General features: G+C 33.9%; 1 protein-coding gene across 2 annotated transcripts in view; it reads right to left on the bottom strand.

Moving 5' to 3' along the window:
• Positions 1 to 352: 352 nt before the first annotated feature.
• Minpp1 (multiple inositol-polyphosphate phosphatase 1) overlaps positions 353 to 20,999 on the bottom strand; it is a 44,649-nt gene continuing 24,002 nt past the window's right edge. The window contains exon 5 of one of the 2 annotated variants that reach the window (XM_076834817.1): positions 353 to 4,828. In XM_076834817.1, coding sequence (XP_076690932.1) covers positions 4,432 to 4,828 — 397 coding nt within the window. In that variant the 3' untranslated portion in view covers positions 353 to 4,431. The remainder of the gene's footprint in view (positions 4,829 to 20,999) is intronic. The other variant, XM_076834819.1, reaches the window with a different exon arrangement.

Raw genomic sequence — 20,999 nt, 5'->3', positions numbered from 1 at the left:
TCTGTCAATGGTCTGCAAACCACTGTGCCTACACTGAGGACTGTGGTTTCAGAGATCTCAGTCCACGGTCAGTCAACTCCATTGCTCTGGACATAAGATGAGGCAGAATCATGGCAGAAGGACCTGGTGGAATAGAGCTGCTCAGCTCATGGGAGCCCAGAAGCAAGGGGAACATGACAAATCTTTTCCTGCCATGGAACTGTCTCATAAAACAAGTAAAAAACATTTGAATAGGTTTATGTGAGGATGCTTAAGAGTAGAATAGACCACCAGATGACTGGAAGGAAATACTGGAGAAAAGAATGGAGCGGACAGAAATAAGGATCTGTGACATAAATTCAGAGTTAACTGCTAGATTATATAATACTGCAAATATTTATTTCATTTACATTTGGAAAAAGGCAGTCAAATTCTAAATATTATTAGAGAACCACATGAAACATCATCTTGGAGAAATGTGCCAAACTTTTGCACTTTTATGTTCTGGTTCAGTTGTATTAAACTCTGAAATCTTTAAGGGCATGCATCAATTCTGCAATTTACAAAAGGAAAGCACTCAAATCATGAAAGTTGATTATGCCTGGAAAAAAACAAAGCACTTTTTTCTTTTTTGCTTATAGTGTTAGCAGAATTATCCACAAAAATAATTTCAAGTGAGTGATTGTATATTAGCAGAATCTGAAAAGCAATGATATAACCAGAAAAAACTAAATACAATGCAATGCACACATCAAGTTGTAGATCAGACCAAAAATTGGCTAATGTCAACAGGCATAATACATCAACCCAAATGGCAGAAACAATAGGGACTAGATTTTGACTTACCTGAGTAATATGGTCACTTATTATAAATGAACCCTTGTTAATTAAGACAGTTTTAGTATGTTCAACTCTTCATATGTCCTAGATAAAAACTTTTTTATTATGAGATTCCTCAGTTTCAGGCATTTCCTAAATGAGAAATTATAGCACCAGAATAGTATCACAGCCTCCTTAATATTATAAAAAATGGACCCTATTTCCCCTCCATTCTGAAATACTTACCATACATCTTTATAAAGATGGCTGTGTGATCCTATTTAACAATAAAAATAAACAATTCTTATAAAACTTTCATAGTCTTTGATATTTTACATTAAAAGAATCAAGTCGTTCAGTTAGTGCGAGACACCAGATAAATTTGTTTTCAAGTTCTATTAAGACAACCCTTTAAGTGTTCATTCATCTTTACATGCCTATTGATCAAGTCTAGTGCTTCTACATGAAAAGTGCTCAACAGGTATTGATGAAGTCAAATAATTAATTTGCAAAAAATGATCAGAATCAAGAAGTCTTGAAAAAAATGCTGTTCAATCACTCATTCAAGAATAATACACAATGTATAAGAACTTTTATAGAAAAAATTTTAAATACCACAACAAAAGTACAAGTTTCCAGAGTCAAACAAGCCATGGAACAGTGAATACCGATTTTATGTTGATGGCTACCTCTAGGAAAGGAGTGAGAGAAAAAAGGGGAGGTCTACAAAAGTACTCCAAGCTGTTCTTGTAACATTCTAAAACAAATATTACGATGTTAATTTTGGCATTTTGAATGGGCATGAGTGCTTATTATTTTATTCTCTTATCTGCATATTTACAAATTAAAAAGAAAAGAAACAGCAGAATTTTGCAGAAATAATCACAATGAGTGTACTAATGCATCAACATTTGCCAGCTAATCATCAACTTTAGGAACATCATTCACTGTAAGATCAACAATCTATGAATCTTCTAATTTCAATACACTATTTTGATACTTTCTTGTTCAGATTTTTAATTGAATGGGTTTCCATTTTTAAGTGAAAATTAAATTATAAAACAGTATTTTAAGATAAAAATTTTAATAATACCACCTATTTACTCTAATGTACAACCGAGTACAGCCTTTTTTGACTTGTATTTAATTCCATTATTCACTATTCTCTTATCTGAAAGAAACCTAAATGACCTGGTCTGTTTGTTTAATGGTGCTGAGGATCAAACCCTGGGCCTTGAGCATGCTTAGCTACTATGGAGTTAAATTCCCAGTACCAAATGACATTGTTAAATACAAAAATTTTCAAATACATATCATTTACAAGAGGATACTTCTTTAGAAGATTCTTCTTTAAAAAGAATTCTCAGGTCAAACAAGGTAGCATGTTAAGACTGGGGCATCCACAGGAAACAGAATTCCAAATTCATTTGAACACGGGATTCTTTTCTTGTAACAGCTATATTTTCCTTTTAAGATTTGTGTGCTAGGGACAAAATCTGAATTAATCTGTTCCATGTCCATTTCTGAATATTTGCCATTGTAGGTAATTCCATTTCTCAAAATGCCATAAAGAAATGAAACTTTTCATAGCACAAACACCATATTTAAAGTCCTCAAGTGTTGACTCGTATTTTTTACTTAATTATTAGTACTACTTTTTTTTAAACTTAGAAAATTCATTCAAAAGGTACTGGCAAAATCCCATAATACAACAATAAATATAATTTTAAAGGTGTCTCAATTATATTTTGCAAAAATGAAAGGAGCAAGAGGTTTTCCTGTACACAGAAAAAATGTTTAAAAATTTTTTAATCATATCCCTAAATCATGTACAACTTCATTGACTGAAAAATTAAACATTAACTAGAAAATAGTACTAAGAAAGATCCTATTTTAGTTTTTTTCTTTAAGCCTGAAGTGGATTTTTCCATTTTTATCTACTGAAATTTGATTAAAAGAGTCCTAATCCAAATCACACCTGACAATTTATACACAGACACATGCATATTTTTAATATGTGTTTGTTTATGTATGATGTATCTCCTCAAAAGTAAACTATCAAAAAATTAGTGCAATGGATTCTAGTAAATTGAGATTTTACTTCATGTTATTTTGTAAGAGTAGCCATATATTGTTTTTTAATTTTTTTTTAGTTGTAAATGGATCTTTCATTTTATTTATTTATTTATTTGCGGGCTGAGGATTGAACCCAGGGCCTCACGCATGCCAGGCAAGTGCTCTACCACTGAGCCACAACTCCAGCCCCAAAAGTAGCTACACATTTTTGACAAAAATCCTACATCTTCCTCTGAAAGATATAATCTTTAAAGAGAAGACAGATTAAAATAAAATGTATTAACAATAATCTATTCATTTGAAGAAATTTCTACTGGAAAATTGCCTTATATTGACTGACTGAGAAGAAATTTCTACTGGAAAATTGCCTTATATTGCCTGACTGAGTCAAGGCTGTATGAAATTCCAACATCAATAACTGACTGAATTTCAACAAGGAGAAAAGAAAAGATCAGGTAAAGAAGAATTTTGTTTATTGTACGAAATATTTTCATGGCATTTGATAGAACTCAGAAGTACTTCTATAAAATGAGTTCAGATGTATGAAACTAAGTCAGTTAGGATGATATTCTTTTTTTAAAATGAAAAAGAAATCAAACAACCAAAAGATGCATTTCACAACCACAAGAATGGAAAGTTACACTCCATGTATATATAATATGTCAAAATATACTCTATTGTCATGTATATCTAAGAACAAATATAAAAAGAAAAAAAAAGGATACACTTCACATAATAAAATTTAAAAATGGGAGCCATGGGACAAAATGAAAAAGATACCTAAACAATGAATTTAAGAAACTCTGATTTATCCATCTGACTTGTTGCTAATGGTCCTCTTTTGTCTTTCCATTGTTGTATACTTAAAACAGGTCTGATGATAATTAAAATAACCTTGCAAGACTTATTAAAAGTAAAAGTAATTGTTGAAAGAGTTTAAATACTTTATAAAATACTATTAACAAAAATAATTATCTTACTTTTTTCTTGCTTCATTCGGTGAAGATGCCCTTTTAAATCAGTCTGTTTCTTAACACTGTTTCAAAGTCTTACTTAAATGTTAGCTTTCTTCTAAAGTGATACTCTTAGTTAATCACACTATTTCTGATTGAGACACAATTAATACTAGAACTGTTCCACCTGGGAAAAAAACAGATCTATAGCACAATTAGACCAGTTAAATCAAATTATGGATAATCCAATTGACATGTTTTGATAATCCAGGACTTTGCAAGTATCATTTTCAAATCATACTCTACTTCAGTGTGAGGTTTTTCATAGAAGTTGGAAAAATTTCAATTCTGTAAACACTTGCCGTGTTAGTTGTCTCTCTGAAAAGATTTTTTTATTTCCTTAAGAGAGCTGCTCCAGTGAAAATCATTTCTTACCTATGTATCAGGTCCAGACCCTCCCCCAAAAACTTAGTTTTTCTGTGAAAAGACAGAAATATCCAAGTATTACGAAAGCTTCTGTAATCAAGATATTGTCTACTTATTACAAACATGTAATCACTCCCTATGGGGAAGCACTGATGAACTAAAAACGTTCTTCAATTACTCATAGCTCGTCAGATGTGCTGTTCACCTTTGGTAATTCACATTCTTTGCTGGTTTGACAACTCTGGAGGATGTCTTTGTAGTGGTTCTTCAGATCCTCATACAAAGAAACAGTTTCTTGTGAGTGAGCCAAGGGCAACACCTTTTCATTCAATAATATCTGCACTTGAAATTCTTCCTGAGGAGTCTTGGCATTTTCACAATGGTAAAGCACAAATATTAGGTTGGAGGCATAAGGTACAATATGACCACTTCGGAACTTTCGATGAATTTGTTCCTTGTAATTATAAGCTGTTAGGGGCTCCTTGTCTTTGAAGTAGCCCATGAGAGAAAGTAGTGGAAGAAGGGTCTCGGCATGACCAAACTGAAGGACGATTGGAGAAGAAACTGGCTGAGACCTTAAAAGAGAAATTGAAGGGCAAAATATACATATTCATATCATCAAACACAATATTTACACAGTAGTAATATAACTTGCCCACCCTTTTAAAAAATTTTAATTAAACCTTTAAAAAAATATTTATTTAGTAGTACTGAAAACTGAACTCAGGAGTGGTCTACTACTAAGCTACATCCCTAGTACTTCTTATTTTTTTATTTTAAGATAGGGTGTCCCTAAGTTGTGATACTTCCAGCTCAGAGTCTCCAAAGTCACTGGATTTACAAGCTTGCCACCAGTGACATGTAGATTTTTAGAAAAATCTTTATATACATGGCTGGGCATAATAGCATGTGCCTGTAATCCCAGCTACTCGAGAGGCTGCGGTTGGAGGGTAGTGGGTTCAAGGTCAGGCTTGGCAATTTAGTGAGACTCTGCGGAAGAAGAGAAGGAGAAAGAGTTAACTTTATAGACATCAAGCATATGGCTGAATTTTTGTGTAGCAGAGAACTGGTCTTTTTACATTGAAAGTTAAGTTCTAAGATTCAGGACTGGATTACATATACATTGCCCTTTTTATAGATAAAGGAACTTGAAATAGATGTGCATTTCAACACTTTATTGCCTTCATGTGAATGAATATTAGCAAATTGGCCCTTAGTAAATAGATTACTCTATGGAGCTTTTCTGAACAAGTTTAAAGTGTATTCATTTTTTTCTACATTTAGACAATAAGGACAAGTGCTAATCAGTAAATTTCTTGGTTAAGATCAAGTCTCAACAGTGAACAGTAATCCTTCAATGGTTTACAAAACCTAAGTTGGCCATTAAATTCTGAATAAAGCAAAAAAAAAAAAAAAGTGGCAACCAATCTATGCTAGCTAATATGATGTCTCTCTGGTTGAGAGTGGGATTTACACAATGATAAACAAACCACTTTCAACACCATGAGCAAAACTGTCATTTTTTTATTGCCTTCAAGTTTTATGATTTTGTTTTCTGGTAAAAGCCTTTTATAAGAAGCAGTGAATGACTGTTTAGCTTTCCCCAAACTTTTTGGAAAGAATATGACAACTGTTCTTAATTTTTAAGCCTATTAAAATATGATCAACTTCTTGCTTCCACCCCACATACCAGGTAATAAATTTAGTGCATCTGGATTTTGAAAGGACAGAAGCAGAAGTTTGGGATTTCCTGACTCCCCAACTTAAAAACAGATGAACAGCCGGGCATGGTGACACCACATATAATCCCAGTGGCTTGGTAGGCTCAGGCAGGAGGTTAGTAAGTTCAAAGCCAGCCTTAGCAACTTAGCAAGGCCCTAAGCAATTTGGCAAAACCCTGTCTCTAAAAATATAAAAAGATTGGGGATATTGCTCAGTGGTTAAACGCCCCTGGGTTCAATCCCCAGGACCAAAAAAACAAAACAAATGAACGAAAAAACAGATGGAGCAACTAGTCAACAAATTTTTAAAAACCTATGAAAAACGTTTACAACACAATTATGTGGACAAATATTATCTATGAACCACCAATAACATCAAGAACTGCCTATCACCAGTATCTGTTGAAGAAAGAAAGCCACAGAGCATCTGAGCAAACTGAGAAGAATCCTGGTAGTCACTGGGAAGCTCTGTGGTCCAATTTGAGTCAGCAACTGAAATAGGGAAGAGTTAGCTCATATTAGTACTTCTGTGAGGCAGATGGGCTACTGGGCCTGGGCTGGAGAAAACTAATCCCTGTGAACTCTTTAAACACAAAGCCCACAATAAAGAGAAACTGTTGTAAGTGGAATCTAGACTAATCAGAGAGAGACAACAGCGACAAAGATCAGCCCCAGATGAGTTTATGTGTGTGTGAGGGGTGGGGAGTAGGAATCAAGCCAGAAAATTTTCAGAAAGCAATAGACTGTATTTCTGAGCAGGGAGATATGTAAGCTTAGAAAAGATAGGCTGACATGAGCCTTTTAAACACTCTGGAAAACTAAATTCACATTAAAATGAACTACAGAAAAGTAAATAATAGAATAACATTCACGGAAACTAAAAGTATGCTAGAAACACATACTCAAAAAATTTATCAAGGACCAGGGATGTGGTTCAGTGGAGACTGCTTGCCTACCACTTGAGGTCCTGGGTTCTATCCCCAAGCACCACAAAAGCAAAAACAAAAAACAAAAACCACCATTACCACCAACAATAAAATTAAATAAACCCAAGCAAACAGATTTTTTAAAAATTGAAACTGCAACAGTATTTCAAAACAGACTTTTTAGACAATTATTCACTACCTAGAGGTTAATATTTTCTTTAAAAAAGGTATAAAATTTAAAAGCCATTCACCAATTGGAGATTCCAAGCTTTTCTCTGTATACTTTAACTGGGTCATCTGAAGTACCTAAAATCTATATTTATTTCCAAGAAACATCCTTTTGGGTTAAAAGTCACAGAGCAGTAGCAATCAGACCTCAATTGTAATTAGTTTAAGCTGTAAAACTATTATTAAATTTTGTGTTATTTATCAGATTTAAGAACTGGGAGATATAAAAATTCATAAAAATCCAGATTTTTGGTTCCTCTTGGAAACCTGAAAGACTTGACAATACAAGTCCATGTATTCCTATATGGTAACAATCAGCTGAACAGGAAAAAAATGTACCCTTTAGAGAGCGTATATATCCTATGCATCATCATTCTACATTGTCTATTACAGGATAAATTAATTCCTCTGCTACTTTCCTTTTAGACAAAAGGAAAAGGAAAAGTTAAAGAACTTATAATATACACCAGTGTATTTCTATAACTATTAGGCAGAAATCTCAAAGCCAGGAACAACCCTAAATCCAATGTGCCATTATTGTTCTCCATAAGATTAGGACACAGGGGAGGAGAACAGCAACTCCCCCATTTTCTCATGGAAAGAATTCACTGCAACTCCTCTTTCCACCACTGAAGAACTCCAGGGCACTTAGAACAAGATATACGACATTATATCCAAAGTATTATCATTTCAACATGTAATTTATATAAAAATGCTTTATAAACTGATATCCTTTTTCCACCAAGACTTTGTATAGACATCTCAATTCAGACCAGCCCCTTTTCAGTGGCTAATGTGTTGAACAACATAGGATAGACATAAGTATCAAATATAAATCAAATGAAGAGGAAACAGAAACAAAAAATATATAATATAATATAAATAATATACACATATGTGAAAAGCGTGTTTTGAGGAATTAAAGATCAAAAGGAAGGCTGGGGGCTGGGGATGTGGCTCAAGCGGTAGCGCGCTCGCCTGGCATGGGTGCGGCCCAGGTTCGATCCTCAGTACCACATACAAACAAAGATGTTGTGTCCACTGAAAACTTAAAAAAAAAAAAAAAATTCTCTCTCTCTCTTTAAAAAAAAAAAAAAAAAGGAAGGCTGGGGTTGTAGTTCAGTGGTAGAGTACTTGCCTAGCATGTGTGAGACACTGGGTTCAATTCTCAGCACCACATATAAATAAATTAAGTAATTAAAGTAAATAAGTATTAAAATAAATTAAGTAAATAAAGGTCCATTGACAACTTAAAAAAAAATTAAAAAGAGTCAAAGGAAAGGGTTATATATAAATTATCAGAGTTCAAACACTACTAAATACATTCATGTGATAGAAGAAATTAAAATCTAGGCTGCAACCTCTCTTTTATCTGCTTTGCTGTCAATCAAATGGTTAGAACCATTTGAGGAAAAAGATGCTTTAACATGCTTATTGGGAGTTTTATGGCAAATCAAATAAGTTTATACATTAGATTCACAAAGAAAGTCATATAATCAAAATAAATTACTGTCTTTTGAATCTAAATTTAAATGTGTATATATGTATTTTTAAAAAATTTTAGACTATTTTCAAAAGTATGAATTTTTTATAAATGCCATAGTTATAGTCTTTTTAGATAGAGCAATTTCTATTGTAGAAACTTGTAATATTAAAAACAAAAACAAACAAACAACAACAAAAAGCCACCCAGCTGGTTGCAGTGATGCATGCCTATAATCCCAGTAGTTCAAGATGCTGAGGCAGGAAGATCACAAGTTCAAGACCAGCTGTAACTCAGCAAGATCCTATCTCAAAATAAAAAATAAAAAGGGCTGGGGATGTAGCTCAGTGATTAAGCGCCTCTAGGTTCAATTCCTGGTACCAAAAAAAAAAAAAAAAAATTTAAAGAAGTATTTTAAATGTCTGGTTAAACGTGCCAATACAGTAAGACAAAGATGACTAAGACTCTAGGGTCAAAATTAAAGTCTGAAAACTAGAAAGCCATAAATTTATAAGATTTTGCTTAGAAATACAAATGTGCCTATGGGAAATAATAAGCAATTTAAAACTGTGTTTTTATAGTTTACAACTTTCTACAATAACCAAGTAAAAATAATTTTAAGTTTATGAGATTATGCAAAGTATAAAGGAGAAATGAGCAATTTCATCTGTGGTTATTTGTTAGTTTTTTGTCTTTACCTTTTTTGCTTTGAATTATCTTGCATATAGTAGATACTCTTGCAACTTAAGAGAAAACAGGTGGCTAATGTTGTTTTTATTCATACAAAGCACCTAGATAAAATGGCTGTACTCAAATTTCCAGGATATAATAAAGAAGAGACTTTTCAAAGATCCATTTAGTTAATTTGTTAGATGTGACAAACCCTATCATTTCATGCCAAGTCCCAGATACCACACTAATTTCTTTTATCCGAGTGTGGAGATGGGGTTTGGGGAAATGGGGAGAAAGAGCTCTGAGGTAAAAGAACTAAAACGCAAATAAAACATTCCTGGTTCTTACAGATTAGCATTTGTCCAATGTTAGGAGAACTCAGAAGGAGAACAAATTCTTCTGAGGAAAAACTGGGTAGGTTTTACTTAGGAGGTGTTATTGGAGATGCATTGTGAATACATTCCTAGTAAAACTTAAAATAGAAATGCTGCCTACTGTAGCCCTAATAAAGTGCAGCAGCTGGTTAACACTACGATGTAGCTATTATATGCTTTTAGAGATGAAAAAATTGAAGTTAATTTACTTGCCTGTCATTTTTGAACCATGAATTAACTAAACTCACTAGAAAAATGCCATCCATTAAATTTAAAGAAATGGTTTAATGAAAATGAATAACCTTTCCAAAAACATTTATTCCTCTCAGTCTGATTTATGAGCTCAATTTTTCAAAAGATTAACTTCCTTAAAACAGAGCACACCTAACATCATCCAAAATAAATTTATAACTTGATCTCTTAACTCTGTTGGTCCAAGCCTTCAGAAAGCAGAGAGCATCAGATAGAATAAGTGAGCACAGTAGAAGTGAGGGGCACAGTCCTGCAGCTTGAAAACACGAAGGCATAACCTACTCAGGCAAGTTTCTGCTCCTCTCTCAGCCCTGATTTCTGCAAAACAAAGATAAGCCACTTCCCTTGTAGAGTTGTTGGATTTGAAATACAGCAATAAATCAGTGCTTGGCATAGTGTACTCAATCAATGTGTGATAGCAAATAGCCATGGCAAGAGTCAAAATAGTTACAACACTGAAATGCACCAGGTCATACAGATTGGTAGTTTAGATTCCAGGAGTTCAGGTTCAGATCTCTTTCTAAAATAGCATATATAACACTTTGTACTACAGGAAATCATAATATCATGATAAACTCATTTGATTTAATAACATTTCAAAACTCAGATAATCCAAAGTATCAAGATTCAAATGCAAAAGCAAAACTATAGGCACACCATAAATCAAGTTTCATGGATACTCTTTATAAAAAAAAAAAATCAGTTGGAAAAATCTTAATACCATTTTATGTAAAATAAAATACTTGCATATCTGAAGTAGAATAAATAATTTAGGAATCTAGACACTTAAGTTTACTTTTAAACCATTGCTAATTTAGAATAATTTCAAATCAAATCAGGTTTTTTGTTTTGTTTGATAGGGGGAGTCCTATTTCAAGGTATTTTGAGATCCTAGCTAAGGAAGAGCACATTGTCAGTGCTTGGTAACAGGCTCATAGAATATAAATCTGAACTGGCCAATTTAAAACACTCTTTTAGTGACATGCGATTTGATACAAGCTCATGAAAATTCCACAGACGAAGACAATGGCTTATTTGTTAAATAAAGCATCGATTCTTCTCTAAGAATGTACAAAAGTAAAAGAACACAATTCTCAGGCATTTAATCTGGAATAATGTGCAATAAGAAAAAATATGCAGTCCTACAAAAAACTGGTCAAAGATGTAAGTCTGCAAGAGGATGAATAAAAACAGGTAACAAATTGTCCTTCAGGAACACACCACACAACTAATTGCTACAGACACCATGCTTCCATGAGACAAAATACAAACTGCTTTCTACTTATGTGAAATTCAACTGGCAAAATGTCAAACTCTAGTATATAAAACACCAACTATTCCCATGGCAATACCTATGTCCAAAATGAACGTATTTTTCTTCCAAAGGGTTAACATAATCCTTCTTAAGCAGGTGCTCCTACTTATACTGTTTGCTCTTTTATAAGACTTACTCAAATTTCTATTTGTTTTTGAACAAAGTTAAGTAACATAAATGTCAAATGGAAAAACATATCATGTTTCTTTTCTAAATTTTATATGAACATCCAAAACAGGGACTTGAGCATCTTCAACAATGGAAGGCTAAAAATGTTGTAGGGTTTGTGTGTGTGTACACATACAAGAAGGTTTTTCTGAGTAGTCTGTAAAACTCTAAATACTTCAAAGCAAATATACAAGAGTATTAATAGTTCAGCATTAATAGAAACCATTCAAGTTATGTCAAAGTTTTTATAAAGTAAATCAGTAACTTTTGTGAAGAAGTAATTTGATTCCATCTCTAGGAACACGATGCTTTTTGCTTTAAGTGTTCCAACTCAAGGTAAGTCTTAGAAGAGTTCAATCTGGTTCTATGCTATCTCCTAGGAAGTAGTTTACTCCAGTTAGTATAGGCCCAATCACCATTTGGAAGTGCCAAATCCTGGTTTCTTCTTAAACACATTCCAAGGGTGACGTGGGGATTTTTCTGGTTTCATTTCTAAGTTATTCTCACTGTGACAAAATACCTGAGAAAATCAAAGGGAAGAAAGAATTATTTTGTTTCACAGTTTCAGCATTTCTAGTCCATGGACACTTAGCTTAATTGTTTGTGGGCCTGTGGTAAGATGGAACATATGGCGGGTAGCACATGGTGAAGGAAGACTGTTCACCTCATAGCAGCCAGGAAGTAGAAAGACAGAAAAAGGGGCCAGGGACAAAATATACCCTTTAAGGGCATGCCCCGTGTGTCCTATTTTCTTTAATTAGGCCCCACCTCCTAAGATTCCATCACCTCCCAGTAATCCAATTAGCTATGAATTCATCAATTGGTTAATCTACTGGTAAGATTAGAGTCTTCATTATTCAAAAGCCCCACCTCAAAGCACAGATGCTCTGGGGACAAAGCCTTCAACATGGGAGCTGTGGGGAACATTTTTTATCCAAATCACAAAAATATTCAACCTTCTCCAATCCAGAGTTGGTCTATGATTAAGTCCAAAATCTTGGCAACAACTAATGGGAATTAGTCTATGTCTAAACAAAAGAGTAAGAACTCTCCCCTCTACACACACATACACACACACACACACACACACACTCACTCTCTCTCTCTCTCTCTCCCTCCCTCCCTCCCTCCCTCCCTCCCTCTCACACACACATCACAATATATGTAGATAAAAGTTATGTCAGAAATATAAAAAATATTAAAAGGAAATAATCAATTACACTTATACATAGGCCTCTGCATATCATTTTGTCAGATGATTACTGAGAGGATAAAGATTGCTAATATTCTGCCTGGCATAGTGGCGCACATCTCTAATCCCACTGGCTCTGGAGACAGACAGAAAGATTCTGAGTTCAAAGCCAGCCTCAAGCAACGGTGAGGCGCTAAGCAACTCAGAGGGAATGTGGCTCAGTGGTTGAGTGCCCTGAGTACAATCCCAGGTACCAAAATTAAAAAAAAAAAAAAAAAAAGACTGCTATATCCTACTTTTTTAGTACTCTATCCTGTTAATTCTAGCCAATGTGGCCTGCCTAAATTCTTTCTCCCATCTCATGATTGCCTTGATCTGTGATCCCATGTAGCTTTCTTTGACCTTAACATTCAATATTAAACAGAGTTATGAGGCTCACTCAGGATGCACTGACAGAGAAGACCAAGTTTTTTCTTTAACAAAAAAATGCAGTCTTTTGGCAGAAAGATAGAAATGTTTTTTAAAGGAGAAGCTGCCAAGGCAATCAAAATTTATTTTGCAGTTGAAAATTATATCACTAAATGAGGACGACAATGCATGTGTTCAAGTAGGTAAAACATCTAAAATGAATACTTAGTAATTCAAAGAGCTCAACCAGAAAAACAACTAATAATTGCATGTTTTTCCTCAAATGTACTCAGCCAGATCTTTCTAAGCTCTTAATTCATGGTTCATATTCAACTAATATTATGCAGAGTATGTTTTTAAACTTGATCTGGGAGTATCAAATAGAGCTTTAGACAAGTCATATAATTCCCATGCTTATACAACAAACAAGCAACATGAAGTGCCAGAGATATGAGATGTTTTGGGAAGAAAATTACCAAGAAAAAAAAAATTTAAGACTTTTTATACATTTGATGGGGACATCAGCTCCAGTGCATATATGGAGAAATAAATACAGATCTGACAGCTTAACACAACTAGAACTATAATGACTCAAGTATAGTTTTTCTCAAGCAAAAATACATAAAAAGAGGTTCCACCTGCTAGCCAAAATTGAGTAATAGGTTTACAGCCTGACTTAAACCACTAGAAAGTTGGACCAAACATAAGACAAATGGTTTTTATATACTCAATTATAGTCAGAGTAAGTTAGAAGGAAGGCCAATTATGTAAACCCAACCACTACCCCACCTTACTGCCTAGAATTTGCAGACTGTAGTGCAGGAAGGAGGAACCCAAAAGCAAGGCAATCATGAGATGGAGAAAGAATTTAGGCAGGCCACATTGGCTAGAATTCACAGGATAGAGTACCAAGATGTAGTAAACAGAGGTCTGAAGTTTTCAGCGGGGTTTCCTTAAGATGTCAGCTGCTATTGACAGAACAAGCATGGGAGAAAACAATGCAAATGGGGGTGGGGGGTGGCACTGGAAAGAAAAGTGAATAAATTCCCAAAGCTAATACAAGGCAAAGGAGTAGTTTGTGTTCACACAAGCCAAACTAGGAAAATATTAAAATATATGGAATATAAAATACGAAGAAATGCCTCAATGATAGGACAAAATTGGCCCAGCAAAAGATATCATTAAATTTAAAAAGGAAGGAAAAAAGAAAACCATAGACTAGGAAAGTATATTTTAAAGTATAAATCTGACAAAGAACACATGTAGAATATATATAAAGAACTCCTATAGCAATAATAAAGAAGATGCATAACCTAATTTAAAAATGACTAATAAGCCGGGCACTGTGTGGCATGCCTGTATCCCAGCAGCTCAGGAGGCTTGAGGAAGGAGGATCTCAAGTTCAAAGCCAGCCTCAGCAATTTAGTGAGGCCCTAAGCAACTTAGCAAGACCCTGTCTCTAAATAAAACTTTAAAAAGGGGATTGGGGATAAGGCTGAGTAGTTAAGTGCCCCTTTGCTCAATCCCCAGTCCCCCCCAAAAAAAGAGATTTGAGCAGACTTCACCACAGTGGATAGATGAATGGTAAATAAGCATGAGAAAAGATGCTCACTAATTCTAGTTATTAAGAAAAGGCAAACTAGGGCTGGGGATGTAGCTTAGTGGTAAAGTGTAAAGAAATAAATAAAGGGTGACACAGAGACAAGGTGCAGAGGCAAGAAAGTGGCAAAGTAGCTCCTTGTCAAGGGGCTGTGTTTATTTATACCAATAGGTTACATTAAGTTATTAGTACCATAACTACATTCTTGTTTAGAGTATCAGTAAGGTTGCTTATTCTACAGTTACATTTCACAGTTACAATATGAAATGTCAGGAGCTTTGTGAAGCTCTCAAGAAAGTCCATTGTCTAAAGATACTGTTAGGTGGGTATCCAGGAGCACCAGAGCTTGATGAAACATTGTAGTTATCTAACAAGTTCCTTTATTCCCAGGAGCTATGTGCCTGCAATCAAGGTTGAGGCTTGATGAGGCTCTAACACAGAGGCTTTTCAGGGCATTGCCATACCAGCTAGACACTGCACATATATTAGCTATATAACTAGAACCTAAGAGAGATTGCAGGGCATTCTAAGGGTGGGAAACAGAGTGCCTGTTACCCCCCAGGAGTTTGCTCACCAGGGGAATGCTTTCCTGTACATTTCCACAGTCAGAATCCCTACATCAGAACACATGCCAAATGCTCTATTTTCAGTTCCACACAGGCCTTAGCTTGGTATTTTTCTTCCTTGTTACAATGCTCATCGTTCCTCTCTACCCCAATTCTACCTAAAAGATAATCATGATGGTGTTGGTAATTAATTAAAGTAACTATTTATTAAGCACTTATTCATAAAATAGTCATAAAACATAAACATGTATATATTTATGTATATTTGTGTGACACTCACACATATGAATATATAATTGTATACAACTTCTCAACAACTTATGAGAAGAGTACCACCTGTATTTTAATTTGGTTTAGAAAGACTGAACAAGTATTTGAATTTAATCTGATTCTAAAACCAATGCAAATTCCAACACACTATATTTTCTTGATTAAGGTCTACTTATGTCTTACATCCACATATTACCCTTTTCCAACTACCTTAACTCTGAAATTACTCCTTTTCCTAAGCACACATATCCTTTTGTCTAAATCACTTTTTAAGTCTCATCCTTATTAGATAATAAGTACCTTAAAAGCAGAATGTAACTTTATCCATATTTGCATACCATTCCCAGGGACTTTTCTAGGTACTGAAGAGAGGGCAATGAATTAAAGTCCCAGACCCTATTTATCTACAATTTACTGACAGTGAAAGTGTTTATCCAAAAGGCAGTTGGACCTTTGAGTCTAAATTTATTAGAGTACAGCCAAGACAGCTAAATTATCTTTTACCTTATTTTCAGTATCTTTTGAAAACTAGAACTAAAAGAGATACCTGTACACTTGGTTAGATTCCATGGAACATTGACTTCAGAAAGTTATCAAAATGACCTAGAGGAGCTGGGGTTGTGACTCAGAGGTAGAGCACTCGCCTCACACATGTGTGGCCCTGGGTTTGATACTCAGCAATACGTAAAAATAAATAAATAAAATGAAGGTATTGTGTCCAACTACAACTAAAAATTAAATATTTTTTTAAAAAATTATCTAGAATCTGCATATATTTTTAAAAAACCTTAAAACACCAAGTTCTTTCTTTTACAAGGGGCTAAGTAACCAACATAGCTATACATTTATTATAGTTACATACTGATTTCAATGCTGCCATCTTACACTAAAATATGGAACTACACAACTAAAAAACCAACACCACCATTCAACTATGAAATCTGAAAATAGCAAAGACTTCAGAGTCCATAAAAAGATGGAAAAGGGTTGGGTATGATGGCACGTACATGCCTGTAATCTTAGCTACTCCAAAGGCTGAAGCAGGAGGATTCTAGTTCAATGCCAGTCAGGATAATTTAACAAGACCCTGTCTCAAAACAAAAAAATTTTTTAAAAGGGCTAGAGATGTAGCTCAGTGGTGGAGTACTCCTGAGCTCAAATTAACAACACCAAAAAGAAAGTTAAAAAAAAAAAAAAGAGAGAGAGAAAGAGAAAGGATTAACATTGAGAGTTATTTAGTGACAGAACAGCAGCTATCTGGGAATATTCTTGACAAAATAGAAGGTCTCAGGAAGCAAGTAATTACAGTTCATGTTAAAAATCTTAAGACAAAACAGGAAGTGACTGGTTGAATTTCCCCAATCTAAAAAGATAAAAATATGTTAATAAACATAATGGAGGAAGAGAAAGGAAAAAAAATCCAGAGAGATTACATTTCTTCAGTAAATTCAATCTGCTCTTCTAATCATAGCTCAAAAAGTAATAACTGGTTAAATTAGCTTAAATAACATAATTACTGGTTCAAAGTTTAATCCTAGCACTGTTGGTTAAAAAAGGAAAATAAGTGTCAAGATCCCAAATAAGTGTTAAGGACCCTGAATTTAGAGAGTTGGTTATATTTAACTGAAACATTGACGTGTCACTATTATTTGCAATCTTCAAGTTTTCTACCAGGTAAAATCATGCTATTAAAACTGTGTTGAAAAATATTCAGTGACATTGAAGAATGTCTTTGAGTTATTGTTAACATAAGAAGAAAACATACATGTGTATACACACACACACACACACACACACACACACACATATATAAATAAAATACCATCCTAAAGTGGAGTGAGAGGGGGAAAGAAAGCCAAAAGGAGCCTGGAAACTCTAGAATTAAGTCATTTCCTCATATAACCTGACAGATTATTTCCTATACATACACACACATACACATACACATACACACACACACACACACACACACACACACACAGACATACAAACTCTCTCTCTCTCCCCCTACTTTCATTTATAAACTCTTAAATCCAAAATCAAGGATTTTAAAAGTCACATAAGAAAAAAAGGTTAATGAACTGATAGCATGGATAAGAAAAACACAGATTAAAATACTCTATTAAATAAACATTAGTCTTGCTGGACATAGTAAGTACACACCTATAATCCTAAGTATTTGGGAGGCTAAGGTAGGAGAATGGTAAGTAAAAGGACAAACTAGGCAAGTTAGCAAAACACTGTTTCAAAATGAAAAATTGAAAAAGGAAAAAAATGGTTGGGGAAATGGCTTAATAGCAGAGTGCTGCTGGGTTCAATCCCCAGCATTCTTCAATGTCACTGAATATTTTTCAACATAGTTTTAATAGCATGATTTTACGTGGTAGAAAATGGAAGATTGCAAATAATAGTGACACGTCAATGTTTCAATCAAATATAATCAGCTCTCTAAATTCAGAGTCCTTATTTTGGGATCTTAACACTTCCTTTTTTAACCAACAGTGCTAGGATTTTATTGATCAATAAAATCAATCAATATATAGTCTTATGTGACTGGCTTCTTTAGGTCAGCATAATATCTAAGGTTATCCAATTGGTTGAATCTATTAGCAGCTTATTCTTCTTTTACCATATGGATGTACCATATGGTACATTCTGTGTGTCTACTCATTACTTGATGAATATCTGAACTGTTTTCAGGTTTTTGTTATCATGAATAATCTGTAATCATCCACATAAAAGTCTTTGTGTAGACACATATATTCATCTCTATTAGGTAGATATTAAGAAATCAGTAATACAGATTTATGTGTAAAGAAATTGCCAACCTTTTCCAAAGAGGCTATATATAATTTTACATTCATACCAGCATGCATGAGATTCCCAGTTTCCTTATATTTCAACAACACTTAGGACAATCCTTTTTAAATTTTATCCAATTTAGAGAGTATATTAGTGGTATTTCACTGTTTTAATATCTAATGATGGTGTATATTTTTTCTTTCTTTTTTTTTTTTTTGGTGTGTATTTTTTCAAGTGCTTATTTGCCATCCATCTATCCTCTTTAATGAAGTCTATTCAAACAAATCTTTTTGTTTGTTCGTGGTATTTTTTTGGTAATGGTGAATAAACCCAGGGTCATGGGTATGTTAAGCACATGTTCCACCACTGAGCTATATGTCCATAACTCTTTTCTGCTTTTTAAAAAAACTGGGTTGTTTTTCTTATTACTGAGTTGTATTCTCTGTATATTCTGGATTCAAATCCTTATTTGCATACTTATTTGTTTTGCAAATATTTTTTCCAAGTCTACAACTGTCTTTCTATTTTCCAAATACTGTAATATGAAGTGAAAGTTTTTACCTGGTAGAAAACTGAAGATTGCAAATAATAGTGACACATCAATGTTTTAATCAAATATGATCAGCTCTCTTAATTCAGGATCCTTAGCATTTATTTTGGGATCTTCACACTTATTTTCCTTTTTTTAACCAACAGTGCTAGGATTTTAATTTTTATGAAGTCATTTTATCAATCTTTGTTAAAGGACCACACTCTGGCATTATATCTAAGAAATCCTTACCTAATCCAGGGTCATGTATTTATTCCTATTTTTTTCTTCTAAGAGTTGTATACATTTAGCTATTATAATTAGGACACTGTTCTTATATTTTATTTCAGAAGTTTCACATTTTCTTTTTTTAGTTGTTGATGAACCTTTTTTAAAATTAATATGTGGTGCTGAGAATTGAGCCCAGTGACTCACACATGCTAGGTGAGCACTCTACCACTTAGCCACAACTCCAGCCCCCAAATTTTGTTTTATGTTTGTTTAAATCTTAGTGCATAGTGTTACATAAGGATCTGTATATCATTTTTTCTTTCCTTTAACATGTATATCCAATTGTTCCAGCACCATTGTTATAAAGATTATTCTTTTCCCCACTGCACTGATTTGCATCTTCTGTAGAAAATCAACTGCAGTATCTATGGGGGACTGGTTCCAGAATTCCCATGGATACTAATATTCATGGATGGTCAAGTCCCATACATAAAATGGTATACTTTGCATATGAATTCTATGTAAATAGTTATTATACTGTACTATTTAGGAAATAATAAGAAAAAGGTCTATCTATATTCATTACAGATAAAATTTGCTCTCCCAGAAATTTTATAGTCACAATTAGTTGAATTCACAAATAGGGGATCCAAAGATATAGATGGCCAACTAACAATATATCTAAGTTTGTTTCACAGCTTTATTCACTTCCATGGCTTTACTGATCTACTTGACCATGACTAAAGTTTTACAATAAGTACTGAAATTAGGAATTGTAAGTCCCTTTCTTTTCAAAATTGCTTTATCTCTCCTATGGCCTTTAAATTTCTGTATAAATTTTGAAATTAGCTTCTCAATTTTGATAAGAAACTTACTGGTATTTTAATAGGAATTACATTCAATCCATAGATTATCAAATTAGGTCTTTCAATTGGTAAGTGCTATATCTTTGAACTGAGGGTGATCTGTAATTTCTCTGTTTCATTTTTTATGGTTTTGGTATGCAGAAATATTCATTTATTTTAAAACATCAGTGATTTTTTTTAACTTAAGCTTTAAATCTAAAATCAACTTTTAAAGCAAGCCTTACAAGTTATTTTAAAAATTCCTGACATAATTTTATCATGCCTCACATTCAACACTGGGGCAAACAATGAACAATGAACAGGAAAGATCTATTATCTTGTAAAGTCTAAGGGTTATAAACCATTCAAAAAATCAAATAGGAAAAAAGTTAATTCCTATCTCAAAGCAGCTTATTGGTCATCACTAAAATCCTGGTTTTGGTAGTAAAAACTAAATAATCTGGGTTTTCTTGCCTAATTCCTATCAAACCCAAGAAAATTCTACAAATTAGTGTCATATCCATAAACAAAATAAATTTATATAAATAAAAGTACTGGAAACACACTGATATAAATCGCCTCCAAGTCTTTCCTGTCTCAATTTTTATTGCATCATCAAAATATTTGGAAAAGGCTTATACATTTACCAATGTAAGCTTGTCAAATAAAATGGGGTTAAAGATCTATCAAATGAAGCAGTATGGAGATTCCTTGGAAATCTGGGAATGGAACCACCATTTGACCCAGCTATCCCTCGCCTAGGACTATACTCAAAGAACTTAAAAACAGCATACTACAGGGACACAGCCACATCAATGTTTATAGCAGGACAATTCACTTTAGCTAAACTGTGGAGCCAACCTAGATGCCCTTCGGTGGATGAAAAGAATAAAAAATGAGGCATATATACACAATGGAATTTTACTCAGCATTAAAAGAGAATAAAATCATGACATTTGCAGGTAAATGGATGTCGTTGGAGAAGATAATGCTAAGTGAAGTTAGCCAATCCCAAAAAACCAAATGCCAAATTAGTTCTCTGATATAAGGAGGGTGACTCATAGTGAGGTGGGGAGGTGAGCATGAGAGGATTAGATAAATTCTATATAGGGAAGGGGGATGGGAGGGAAAGGAAGGGGGCAGGGGATTAGCAAGGACAGTGGA

The sequence above is a fragment of the Callospermophilus lateralis genome, chromosome 15, assembly GCF_048772815.1.
Source record: "Callospermophilus lateralis isolate mCalLat2 chromosome 15, mCalLat2.hap1, whole genome shotgun sequence".
In the NCBI taxonomy this organism is placed as follows: domain Eukaryota; kingdom Metazoa; phylum Chordata; class Mammalia; order Rodentia; family Sciuridae; genus Callospermophilus; species Callospermophilus lateralis.
The sequence above is the reverse complement of the archived record's forward strand: the minus strand, read 5'-3'. Positions and strand labels throughout refer to the sequence as shown.